A 12,605-nucleotide genomic window follows, 5' to 3' on the forward strand; every position below is an offset into this window, starting at 1 on the left:
GTTTATGACCTGAGGGTTAATAATGACCTGACTCAAGGTCATTTTTGCAATTTCAAGGTCAGTGAAAAAGTGGAAAAAAAAGTTTGTGTATGGTGTATAACTCTCTAATAAAGAAACAGTCGAAGTTCATACTTCACACAAATATTACTTGTGTCTTGAAGATGTTTCATGACCTTGACACAAGGTCATTCCTACAAGTTCAAGAGCACTTAAAAAAAAAATTGTGCCAGTAGGTCATTACTCTCTAATAGATAAGTATTGGAAGTTGAAAATTCAAACAAAGATTATTTGTGAGCTAAAGGTATGTCATAATCTAGACACAGACTCATTGTGGCAAGTTTAAGGTTATTGTCAAAAAAATGTAAAATTAATGTCAGGTCCATGATTTTCTAATGGAGAAACAAAGATTTTTCTTGACCAGAGGATGGGTCTTTTTATTTAACCAGTTCATTTTGGTAAGTTCAAGGTCACATCTAGAAAATTGTATATGAGCATGTTATAAAAATTGCAGCGGGGAAGGGGAGGGTATAATTTTGTGAGGTTGCTCACAGTAACTGTATTTGTAATTATAACTTGTCTTGCTTACTTATCTTAAATTTTTGTTTGTTTATAAAGAAAAAAAAGAACTGAAGTACACATAGGTAATTATACTGTATTTCTGTCTTTGCAGAAAACCAAATTTGATAAGGAGCTGTAAACGTAAAAAATTAACCCTTGGTAAGAAGGATTCTAAAACAGCTGATGGTGGTGAGGGAGAGGAGGAAGCAGACAATGAGTGTTCTGATGATTCTGACAGTGAGGGCTGGCAGATTCTCGAGGAGGAATCAGACAAGGACCTAGACAAAGCACTGGAGGAGAACGCCTCCAGAAATAAGCTAACAGCCTATAATGTTAAAGCAATACTTCATGTGAGACATTTTACAGTTACTCATTTTGTTAAGGATGCTATAAATCTTCAATGAATTAATGATCAATTAGCTAATTACTGGTAGCAAAGCTTGGGGTGGGAGGTTTTGGGGGTTATAGGACTTGCTCTGTCTGTCAGTGCAGTATTGTTCTGGCTAGAAATGTGAAACATAAAAGAATGGAAATAGAAAATTTCTTCTGAGTGAGATATAAAAGATCTGTAAATGCTTGAAGGTAGTATTATTATGAAAAAAAGGACCTTTTATATTTTCAGTTTAAGTCATGACTCAGCGAAATAGAAGTTATTTGACCAAATGGAGAGGTTGTTGATTTCAGGAACAAAATGTTAAGTTAAATCAAGACTTAACAATATTGTTGTGGACACAGTCTTAAGTGTCAGTTGACATTTTAATTTTATACAATGTACATACTACAACTAAATGCCTAAGCCAAAAAAAAAAAAAAATCCCAGTTTAGAAATGATAACATTGTCAAGGTATCAGTTCACTGAATCTTCTGTTTATACATGTTACATTGAAATTAATTCAAAATATGACCCACTAATAAAATGTTGATTGCCCATGAACATTAACCTTCACAAATTGAGATGATTCCACAGTATTTAGAGTCATTCAGGTGATCTATTAATCTCTTTTCCTGTCTCCATATGGTGTGTTTCAAACAGAATGTTTCTTCTCAAATATGGTTCAACAAATTTTAACCAAATTTGGTTTGTAGAACAATATGCATTTATGAATGAAGGGGAATAGAAATTGTAAATTTCAAGGTTCCTATCCCCCACTCCCTGGGGACTTGAGGAGATGAATGGGGCCAAAGTCATGGAAATTCATGCAATCTTCAAAATTCTTGTCCTGTACAACTTATAGGCAAATTGCTTGCATGGTTATTATGATCAACTATCCTTCTACCAAAATGATATCTTCTGGGTTCAGGGTTCAGGTCCCAGAGCAAAGCCAGGTTGGTCATCAAAGCAAATATAATGTCTATTACATATTTGAAAATCTTCAAGACATCTTTATTGGAGGACAATAAAGACTAGTCATTTATTATCACGAAGCATATGGATATGCTTGCATGATAGTAAATGACCAGTTACCTTTTTAGCTTTTTGTGTACCCTGTATCCATAGTTCAGTCCTTATTTATATAGGGTATGCAAAAGGTCAAAGTGAAAGATTTTCAAATGGCCACTCAGTTTTATACTTTACAACATTTACATACTAGAGATGAAATGAAGGTGATGAAATGTCTTGATTATATAAACTTTAATCAATTCAATATTTATGATATTGTGTGTTCTTAGAGATCACGAAGCAAGAGCATGTCTCGCTCAGTGGTGAGTGTATATTCTGTTTTCTATTTGTAGCAAGTTATTACAAATGAACATGTTGTTGCCATGGTGAAGAATACTATCTTGAATGAGGTGGCTTCCAAGGAAGAACTTAAAGAGGCCACCTATGAACCCAAAATGACAAGGGCAACTGTCAAAAAGGCCATAGAGGAGAAGGGAGATGTAAGAAAATAGAAATCATTAATATTCATGAAAGTCATCAAATATTCACTTTCCTCACTTGGTAATGTTGGCTGAAATTGATATTTGATGTCCTCCCCTCTCTCCACTTAAATGTGGCACTAAGAGAAAAAAAATACTTTTCTTGTATTCCTTTCTGAAGTAAAGTATGTGTCTTAAGTCATAAATGATTTTGTTCAGATGTTGAGTTAAGCTCTTTTGAATAGCATCTATTTGTATTATTACTTTCACACATAGATAAACCAACATTGTACAATGTTTTTCATACTACATGGTGTTGATCTTGACTGTACGTTTGATCTTGACATTGGTAAATGAAACCAAAAAAAATTAAATCTTTGATAAGGATGACAAACTCCATTATATTACACTACAAGTGCAAATGTATACCATTACCTAATGCATGTATGTACAAGAACTTGTTGAGAAAGTTTTGATTCTGTTTGCTTTAAGGTAATGCACCCTTGGCCATTAACACCCCTGAAGAAGAAGACAGAGGAAGTGAGGACGATTTTAGACATAGAACTGAGTGAGGAGGAGGAAGAGGACGATGATTACAGTCCTGATAAAGAAAAGGAGGTCAGTCAGTGGGGGTGCTAGGTGTTATGATTACAGTCCTGATAAAGAAAAGGAGGTCAGTCAGTGGGGGTGCTAGGTGTTATGATTACAGTCCAAGGAAAGGAGGTCAGTCAGTGGGGGGTGCTAGGTGTTACGATTACAGTCCTGATAAAGAAAAGGAGGTCAGTCAGTGGGGGTGCCAGGTGTTACATTTACAGTCCAAGGAAAGGAGGTCAGTCAGTGAGGGGTGCTAAGTGTTATGATTACAGCCCTGATAAAGGAAAAGAGGTCAGTCAGTATGGGGTTCTAGGTGCTACGATAACAGTCCTGATAAAGAAAAGGAGGTCAGTCATTGAGGGGTGCTAAGTGTTATGATTACAGTCCTGATAAAGAAAAGGAGATCAGTCAGTGGGGATGCTAGGTGTTATGATTACAGTCCTGATAAAGAAAAGGAGGTCAGTCAGTGGGGGTGCCAGGTGTTACGTTTACAGTCCAAGGAAAGGAGGTCAGTCAGTGAGGGGTGCTAAGTGTTATGATTACAGTCCTGATAAAGAAAAGGAGATCAGTCAGTGGGGGTGCTAGGTGTTACGATTACAGTCCTGATAAAGAAAAGGAGGTCAGTCAGTGGGGGGTGCTAGGTGTTACGATTACAGTCCTGAAAAAGAAAAGGAGGTCAGTCAGTGGGGATGCTAGGTGTTACAATTACAGTCCTGATAAAGAAAAGGAGGTCAGTCAGTGGGGGTGCTAAGTGTTACGATTACAGTCCTGATAAAGAAAAGGAGGTCAGTCAGTGGGGGTGCTAGGTGTTACGATTACAGTCCAAGGAAAGGAGGTCAGTCAGTGGGGGGTGCTAGATGTTACGATTACAGCCCTGATAAAGGAAAGGAGGTCAGTCAGTGGGGGGTGCTAGGTGTTACAATTAGAGCCCTGATAAAGGAAAGGAGGTCAATCAGTGGGGGGTGCTAGGTGTTACATTAACTGATGCTCTAATGGACTTATTCTTCTCCATTTAAACTTCATGCAAAGATAAATTATTTTCATGAGATTGAAAATAAAGGATGTAAAACATTTTCGCCTCGGTCAATATTGATATTTCTCTGGTGAATAACAAACCATATTCACCACCAAAAGAGTTCATATTTGTTGTATTATATAGTAAGGATTTGAATAAATAAGACATTGAAGGTTGCATGATGATACCATTTTCATTAACGAACCTCTGTCGTAGAAAAAAAAAATACAGATTACAGTTTATAACTTCCATGTTTTCCAGTGAATCTGTAGTGTTATGAACCGTTTGTATTTGTATAGATTATATAAGGACTATTTATAGACTAAATACTAAAAAAAACATTATTTCAAACATTGTTTACACTCAACTACATGTAAATATACATCTCACAGATATCATCTATGCTAGGTATTTGAACAGTTAAAGGTTACTACCAGGTAGTCAGGAACTTTTTCTTGGGAAATAGGTTTTATAGGATTGACTGAGATTTGGTAATAAGACATTAAGAAATCAGGAATTTATAAATTTTATATATATTACAGCAACTCTTTTGTATGAAAAAGGTGTAAAAAGTGGTTGATTTATTGCAGGGAAGTTTTAGTGATGAAGACAGTGAGAGTGTGACTTCTTCACAGATGAGTGACTTTGGTTCCCCCTGTCCTTCAACTCCGGCCACACCCAGGACACCAGTCTCGTCAGTGGGACTAACTTTAGACACAAGGAATGCCACTACCACTGAAAAAGAATATAAAGGGGTAAGTAAATCATTACATCGGGTGATTTGAAGAAAAGAGAGCAAACAAACTTGTAACCTGTGTTTGCAATTCATTCAGTTAAAAATAATCTGCATGTTATAAATTATGATGTGATTAAAAGAGTCACACCAATTACATTGTATTGCAATGCTTTACTGTTTAAATTCTTTGTAGCCATTTCTTAGTCCCATGGGTCCACCAAGTAAACTTCCATTATACAGACAGTCACTTAATAAGAAATTCCAAGAAGTAGAGGATATGAGTGAGAAAACTAAGGTACATTACTTTGTTCTGTGTTTGGGCAGTATATTACAGGTACATATACATGTATATTCCATAAAACTTTGAATTTTCTTCTTTATCTTCATTATAAAAGGATCTTTTGCAGGAAAGGGTTATAATCAATACAGAATGATCACTGCTGTTGGGTTATAATCAATACAGAATGATCACTGCTGTTGGGTTATAACCAGTACAGAATGATCACTGCTGTTGGGTTATAATCAGTACAGAATGATCACTGCTGTTGTGTTATAATCAATACAGAATGATCACTGTTGTTGGGTTATAATCAATACAGAATGATCACTGCTGTTGGGTTATAATCAGTGCAGAATGATCACCGCTGTTGTGTTATAATCAGTACAGAATGATCACTGCTGTTGTGTTATAATCAATACAGAATGATCACTGCTGTTGGGTTATAATCAGTACAGAATGATCACTGCTGTTGGGTTATAATCAATACAGAATGATCACTGCTGTTGGGTTATAATCAATACAGAATGATCACTGCTGTTGGGTTATAATCAGTACAGAATGATCACTGCTGTTGGGTTATAATCAATACAGAATGATCACTGTTGTTGGGTTATAATCAATACAGAATGATCACTGCTGTTGTGTTATAACCAGTACAGAATGATCACTGCTGTTGTGTTATAACCAGTACAGAATGATCACTGCTGTTGTGTTATAATCAGTACAGAATGATCACCGCTGTTGTGTTATAATCAGTACAGAATGATCACTGTTGTTGTGTTATAATCAGTACAGAATGATCACTGCTGTTGGGTTATAATCAGTACAGAATGATCACTGTTGTGTTATAACCAGTACAGAATGATCACTGCTGATCACTGCTGTTGTGTTATAATCAGAATGATCACTGCTGTTGGGTTATAATCAATACAGAATGATCACTGCTGATCACTGCTGTTGGGTTATAATCAGTACAGAATGATCACTGTTGTTGGGTTATAATCAGTACAGAATGATCACTGCTGTTGTGTTATAATCAGAATGATCACTGCTGTTGTGTTGTAATCAGTGCAGAATGATCACTGCTGTTGGGTTATAATCAGTACAGAATGATCACTGCTGTTGGGTTATAATCAGTACAGAATGATCACTGCTGTTGGGTTATAATCAATACAGAATGATCACTGCTGTTGTGTTATAATCAATACAGAATGATCACTGCTGTTGGGTTATAATCAGAATGATCACTGCTGTTGGGTTATAATCAATACAGAATGATCACTGCTGATCACTGCTGTTGGGTTATAATCAGTACAGAATGATCACTGTTGTTGGGTTATAATCAGTACAGAATGATCACTGCTGTTGTGTTATAATCAGTACAGAATGATCACTGCTGTTGTGTTATAATCAGAATGATCACTGCTGTTGGGTTATAATCAGTACAGAATGATCACTGCTGTTGGGTTATAATCAATACAGAATGATCACTGTTGTTGGGTTAAAATTAATACAGAATGATCACTGCTGTTGGGTTATAATCAATACAGAATGATCACTGCTGTTGTGTTATAATCAATACAGAATGATCACTGCTGTTGGGTTATAATCAGTACAGAATGATCACTGTTGTTGGGTTATAATCAATACAGAATGATCACTGCTGTTGCGTTATAATCAGTACAGAATGATCACTGCTGTTGGGTTATAATCAATACAGAATGATCACTGTTGTTGGGTTATAATCAGTACAGAATGATCACTGCTGTTGTGTTATAATCAATACAGAATGATCACTGCTGTTGTGTTATAATCAATACAGAATGATCACTGTTGTTGTGTTATAATCAGTACAGAATGATCACTGCTGATCACTGCTGTTGTGTTATAATCAGAATGATCACTGCTGTTGGGTTATAATCAATACAGAATGATCACTGCTGTTGTGTTATAATCAATACAGAATGATCACTGCTGTTGGGTTATAATCAGTACAGAATGATCACTGTTGTTGGGTTATAATCAGTACAGAATGATCACTGCTATTGTGTTATAATCAATACAGAATGATCACTGCTGTTGTGTTATACACAGGATTAACAGTGATACTTAAAATTTAATGAAGAGCAAAGAGTACTTTCAAAAAAATGAAATTTCATGTTATTTAGTATTAAATGAGTATTTATTTGCAGTATATTTTTCTACATGCTACATTCTAATGAATAAGAAAGACACAACTACAAAGATCTGTGATAGCTGACTTTGCTGAACCATTGAATTTTAGTTAGATGAATGTTTTCTTTGTAAAACAGGAGGAACAAACGATAGCAGCCAGAACAAGGTCTAAATTATCTCTGGAGGACACGTCCATTATTGAGCTGGAGTCCACTTTTGTTCCCCCTGATTTCACCCCTGACATGTACGACAATGAGTGTGAGGATGAGGATTGGCAGGGATTCCTCCAGTCCCTCTACAAACCTCCAGGTTTATTCTTAACTCTCTCTCTCTCTGTCTACATAGACTTGTATGTACTTATAACTCTAATAAGCTTTTGTCGGTATAAAGTAGGAGGTTTAAGATGAATATGACATTTCCTACTCAATTTAATGAAAAAATGAAAACCTGCTTTGTCAGTGTTTATCAGAAGCTTTTTATATATTTCCTGTGCTATGGCATTGTTTCTGCTTCAATTTAGTATTATTAATAATGACAAATTTGAAGCAGGAATAAGACTATGGAAAGTTGAATTATTGTTAAGCTGCATATCATAGAATTGTCAAAGTGAGTTTACATATGATGAAGTTGATTCTCAACTTGATGTTTTGAACCACTGGAAATCAAAGATTCATGTCTGACATACAACAGAGTCTGAGATAGCAAGGTGTAAATGTATTTTATTTGTTGTAAGTGACCTGACAGTATAGCTTTATACAGTAGATTATATCCATTGTAATGCCAAATACACAACATAAAATGTAGTGTGTGCTCAGCAATGTATTTTTCACGATTTTTGAAATTTTTTAATAAAGTCTACTCTTAACATTTCAAAACAGATCAGGAGCATTACAGTAAACTCTTTCTCCAAAGCTCATTTGTAGAAGTCAATAACATCAGTACAGTTATAATTATAAAGTAGGGAATTAATGCTTCCTTTAATAATACAATAATAATAGTATCTATAATACAAAGATTTGATGTGTGTGTAAATTTCTGTGTCAAACAGAATCGGAGAACACCAATGATGGAATGGATGATGAGGATCCCGAGTACAACTACCTTGCTGAGATTGATGATCTGATTGACAGCGATGAGGAACTCCGGAACGACAGAGCTGTGAAAATATCCAGTCAGTCATTAAAATATTATCAATTTTGTGTAGCTAATTTCTCTGTTTGTTTATACACATGATGCAATTTATTACCCATCTTTGATCCAGCTTAGCTGATTTCCCAGGATTGATTACAGTGTATTTTTTTTATTACTATTGAAATATTCTAATTGAATTGAACAGAGAAAGAAAATCGTCTGTGGGAGCAAGTGTTTGTCTGTTAAAAGTAAAACAAATTTTAGCCTATCTTACTCTTGATATATGTTTGTTTACAGAGAAGGAAATGAATACATTGATGGATGAACTCTTTGAGTATTATCAGGAAACACAGCCATTGGAAGAAGATGAAAAGAAAGCCATGAAAGTCAAAGCAAAGTAAGGAAAAAGAGAATCAATGATTTTACTAAATACTCTGTACATGTTCCAAGTCAAAAAAAAAAAAATAAATCATGACATCAAGTGTTTTCAATTGAGAATGCCAGTAGCACTGTAAATCTTTTACTGTATGTGTGCTTACAAAAAAGTGGGCTTCATATTTTAGTGGCTTTGGCGCAGACAACAATGCACTAATTTATGAATACCGCTAAGAAATCATTTATATATACAATACATGGCACGGACATGTGTAGCACTAATTCATGATCATGCCAACAACTCCATACACAGTGATTGCGATTAATTTTGAATATGCCAATATATGTACATGTATAGTATATTTTATGCCACTTTATTTTACAACATTATCATTGCATTATTCACAAAATTTAATTTTCAAATATCCTCTTTTCAATAAGTAATCGGAGTTGGTGCTCTGTAAAATTGAAGTAAAATCATTTGGAGAACTCCTTACATTATACATGTATGTAAATAAAATTCATTCAGGTAAAATGTGACTGTTTTTGTATTTTACTAGGGCCCATTATAAGAGGCAGGTATTAGAGACGGACAGTCAGCCACAGAGTACGGAGAATCAGTTTTATGTTATATCTGACCACGAGAGAGAACAGATAGCTGACCAAATGAGAAAGGTAATGAAATATTAAGGTAACAAACAGGAATCAAGCTCAAAAGTCCATTGGAACAACACAAATTGGGTGCATAGCAAACACAAACCTCTTAAATATCAGAGGTGGGATCAGGTGTCATGGAGTAGTAAGCACCCCTGTTGAACTGTCACACCCACCTTGTGCTCCTTGTCATGATTGGGCAAACGGAAATATCCATAGACAATGCAGTGTGAAAATAATGGCCAAACAATTCGACTCATTGAAAATTGTATTTGCTAACAAGGTCATTGTATTGAACATAGAATGTGGGAAATGTTGACATTAAACAAGACGCTTGATATCCTTGTATCATCAACTTCCTTGTCAATAGCTTGTCTAATTTTAGAAATTGTTTGTACATAGAACATGCTCTTGCTTATTGAATCAACTTGGAGACATAAACTCCATAAAGAGGTGATAATGGTATACTACATAATTAAGGGAAGTTGATGATAGAAAAGTAGAAGTCATCACATTTATCATAAAGTTTTTTTGTTAGTTTGCCACTAATGTATTTCTCTAGTAAAATATCTAAATATGAAACAGATGTGTCAGACTCTGTGGTGTCTTTTATTTTTAGTTTAAAGGGATATATCAAAACAACATTGAAATGAAAATGACTATTATAAATTCAATTTGATAAAACATCATCAGTATAAGTAACAGAATTTTAAAAAAAAATAAAAAGGGTGGAATATTAAAAATTTAATCAAATTAGAAGACATGTTACATTTGTATATACATGAACTCTGTACAATGGTTAGGAAATACATCAGTCCTTGCTGTTTTTCCCCCCATATTCTGATTTATGCTGATATTTGAAACCTTTTTGTTTTCTGCAGCATGTACAGCTGTTAACTCAGATGTATGTCTCTGCTATGGGAAACCAGGCTGAGTACAAAGAGGTCGCTGACTACAGTAAAAATCTTCTGGTGAGAATATTGAATATGACACATTTCTTTAAGATTCACAGCTTTAAAATAAAAAAAAAATATTCCTGAAATATATGCATGTACAACTGAAATTTGGCATCTCAAACACTGATATCTCGAATACCATGGATATGTCAAAGTTATTTGAAAGTAGCAAGCACTTTATTTTTTTAAATCTGTAGTTAAATTATGTGCATCAATTGCTGATTTTTGCAGATGGAACTACATCAATTCAGTGTCACTAATACTCAGTACCTGACACCTAGTTCCATGTATAATGCCACAAATCTGAAGGAAGCTGTAAAACTGGTCAATAAAACAGAGGAATGGGAGCAGATAGAGAGGAACAAACACAGTACATACATGTCTTATCAATCAGACTTTCTCATAATCAAATTTATATTTAGCTTAAAAATTAAATGATTATCTGAGGGGGAAGGAACTGTCTTGCATGCTTTACAAATTAATGCACCTACTGTAAACCAACAATTCTTGACAAGTTCTTGATTCATCAGATTGAAATCCATCCATGACAATTTTTACGACCAAGAAAACATTCTGCATAATGGTTAGTGGTGAAAAAATGATGGTGAAAAAAAATAGGTCACGAAAACTTAAAGATATCTTGCATGTGATTAAAAGTTGGTTTACAGTATTTGATGCTTTACCGCAATTTTACAGACAGAAGTACTCAGTATATTTCCTCTGAGAAGTCCATCGCCTCACTGTTAGTACAAAATTACCACACCTTGTCAAAGAGGAAAAAGGATCTAATCCTCAACATTGTAGGAGATACACCTTGTAAGAATTTCAGTCTATGCTTTATCATCATCAGTTTTAGTGACTAATGTACATGTATGAATTACCGGATAGTTCTGATATATTTGTGTATGATTATTCATTGAAGCAAAGGCAATAGGTGAGAGACTGCAGTCCAATAGACTGACCATTCCTCACTTCACCAACCAACAGAAACAGCTGATCTGGACTAGTCCTGTTTTTATGTACCCAGAACTGGTGCCGAGTGGGAGCTTCCTGTTTAGAGGTGACCTTCAGGAAACAAAAAGAAGGGTGGCCTTCACGGAATCAGAGGACAGGTAAGTTATTACTAGAAGTTAGATTACACAGTACTAAATAAAACCTTCCTTATAGGAGTCATTGCTAACCATTAATGTGATAGCCAATTGTTGCCATTAATTTCTAAGACTAAGCATAATATTATCATACAGAAATTGGCCTGAGTGTAATGACTACCAATACTAGCTGTAGAAAGACATTATAGATCTTTTAGAAATAATTTCATGTATGCAAATAAAACATTATAAAAGGAAAACAGTAAAAGTATTATCTGTAATTAATTTAAGTTGAATTAATTTTACATAATCAGCACTATTTGTACAAGACAAAAAGTGACAAAGTAACTGCATTTACATTTACATGTATATTAATACAAATTTTTAAGAAATATTAAGTTTAAAAGACACTAACAAATCAGGGTTCACACTTTCAGATTGATGGCTCTTGGATTGGACCAATTCAAACATCTGCCATACTTTCACCAATTGATAAGAAAATTTCTTCTTCCTTGTAAAACAGAGGAGCAGATAAGAGTTCGCATCAAGAATCTAACCAGCTCCAAAGCCTCTCCAAACATTATTAAGGTACTAAGTATCATGTGGAGAACTATAAATCTTTCTTAGCTTTATTACGTAGATATAGATTCAGTTTGGTTTGATTTTAAAGAGAAAATTTGGTTTTTGCTTTTATTGACTGAAACTATTTTTATAAAAATTTTTATAGAACTACAAACTGACCAAGAAATTGCCAGATTTTCAGACTTTCACTGGAATTTTTTCACCAAATGATATGAAAGCTCCTAAAGATCAAGATACTGGAAAACTGCCAACTTGGTGCAAAGAGCTCAAAATCCGTGAAATTATGGCCAACACTGAAGATGCTCATGAGAAATATGGAAATATGCAGAGGTCATCTAGTGTAAACATTCCTCTGATGTCATCAGAGAAGGGAAAGGTTGGATTATTTTGGCATTGTAGAAAATTTCTGCTAAGAAAAATGTTATCCTTATTTTATTAATTCATTTACAGCTATTCAGTGAAAAAATTCATCTTACCTCCTGAATCCATGGTATTTTATGGGGTACCACTCCCAAGAAACATTTTGCTTTCTTATTTTTGTTTTAAGACTAGAAACTTGGGGGAAAACTTATTTATTTATGACCAGACATTTCACATCAAT

General features: G+C 34.6%; 1 protein-coding gene across 1 annotated transcript in view; it reads left to right on the plus strand.

Annotated features, from left to right (window-relative positions):
* The window catches only part of LOC133181629 (GON-4-like protein), a 31,339-nt gene that overhangs the window by 468 nt on the left and 18,266 nt on the right, over positions 1-12,605 (plus strand). Inside the window, exons 2-16 of the mRNA XM_061316173.1 lie at positions 671-908; positions 2,293-2,439; positions 2,911-3,036; positions 4,618-4,782; positions 4,957-5,058; positions 7,356-7,527; positions 8,267-8,389; positions 8,647-8,746; positions 9,285-9,399; positions 10,260-10,349; positions 10,566-10,704; positions 11,031-11,150; positions 11,257-11,446; positions 11,860-12,010; positions 12,150-12,380. Coding sequence (XP_061172157.1) covers positions 671-908; positions 2,293-2,439; positions 2,911-3,036; positions 4,618-4,782; positions 4,957-5,058; positions 7,356-7,527; positions 8,267-8,389; positions 8,647-8,746; positions 9,285-9,399; positions 10,260-10,349; positions 10,566-10,704; positions 11,031-11,150; positions 11,257-11,446; positions 11,860-12,010; positions 12,150-12,380 — 2,209 coding nt within the window. The remainder of the gene's footprint in view (positions 1-670; positions 909-2,292; positions 2,440-2,910; positions 3,037-4,617; positions 4,783-4,956; positions 5,059-7,355; positions 7,528-8,266; positions 8,390-8,646; positions 8,747-9,284; positions 9,400-10,259; positions 10,350-10,565; positions 10,705-11,030; positions 11,151-11,256; positions 11,447-11,859; positions 12,011-12,149; positions 12,381-12,605) is intronic.

Source organism: Saccostrea echinata, unplaced genomic scaffold, assembly GCF_033153115.1.
Source record: "Saccostrea echinata isolate AGI-Se365-2 ecotype Australia unplaced genomic scaffold, CSIRO_AGI_Sech_v1 ptg000009l, whole genome shotgun sequence".
Taxonomy (NCBI): Eukaryota; Metazoa; Mollusca; class Bivalvia; order Ostreida; family Ostreidae; genus Saccostrea; species Saccostrea echinata.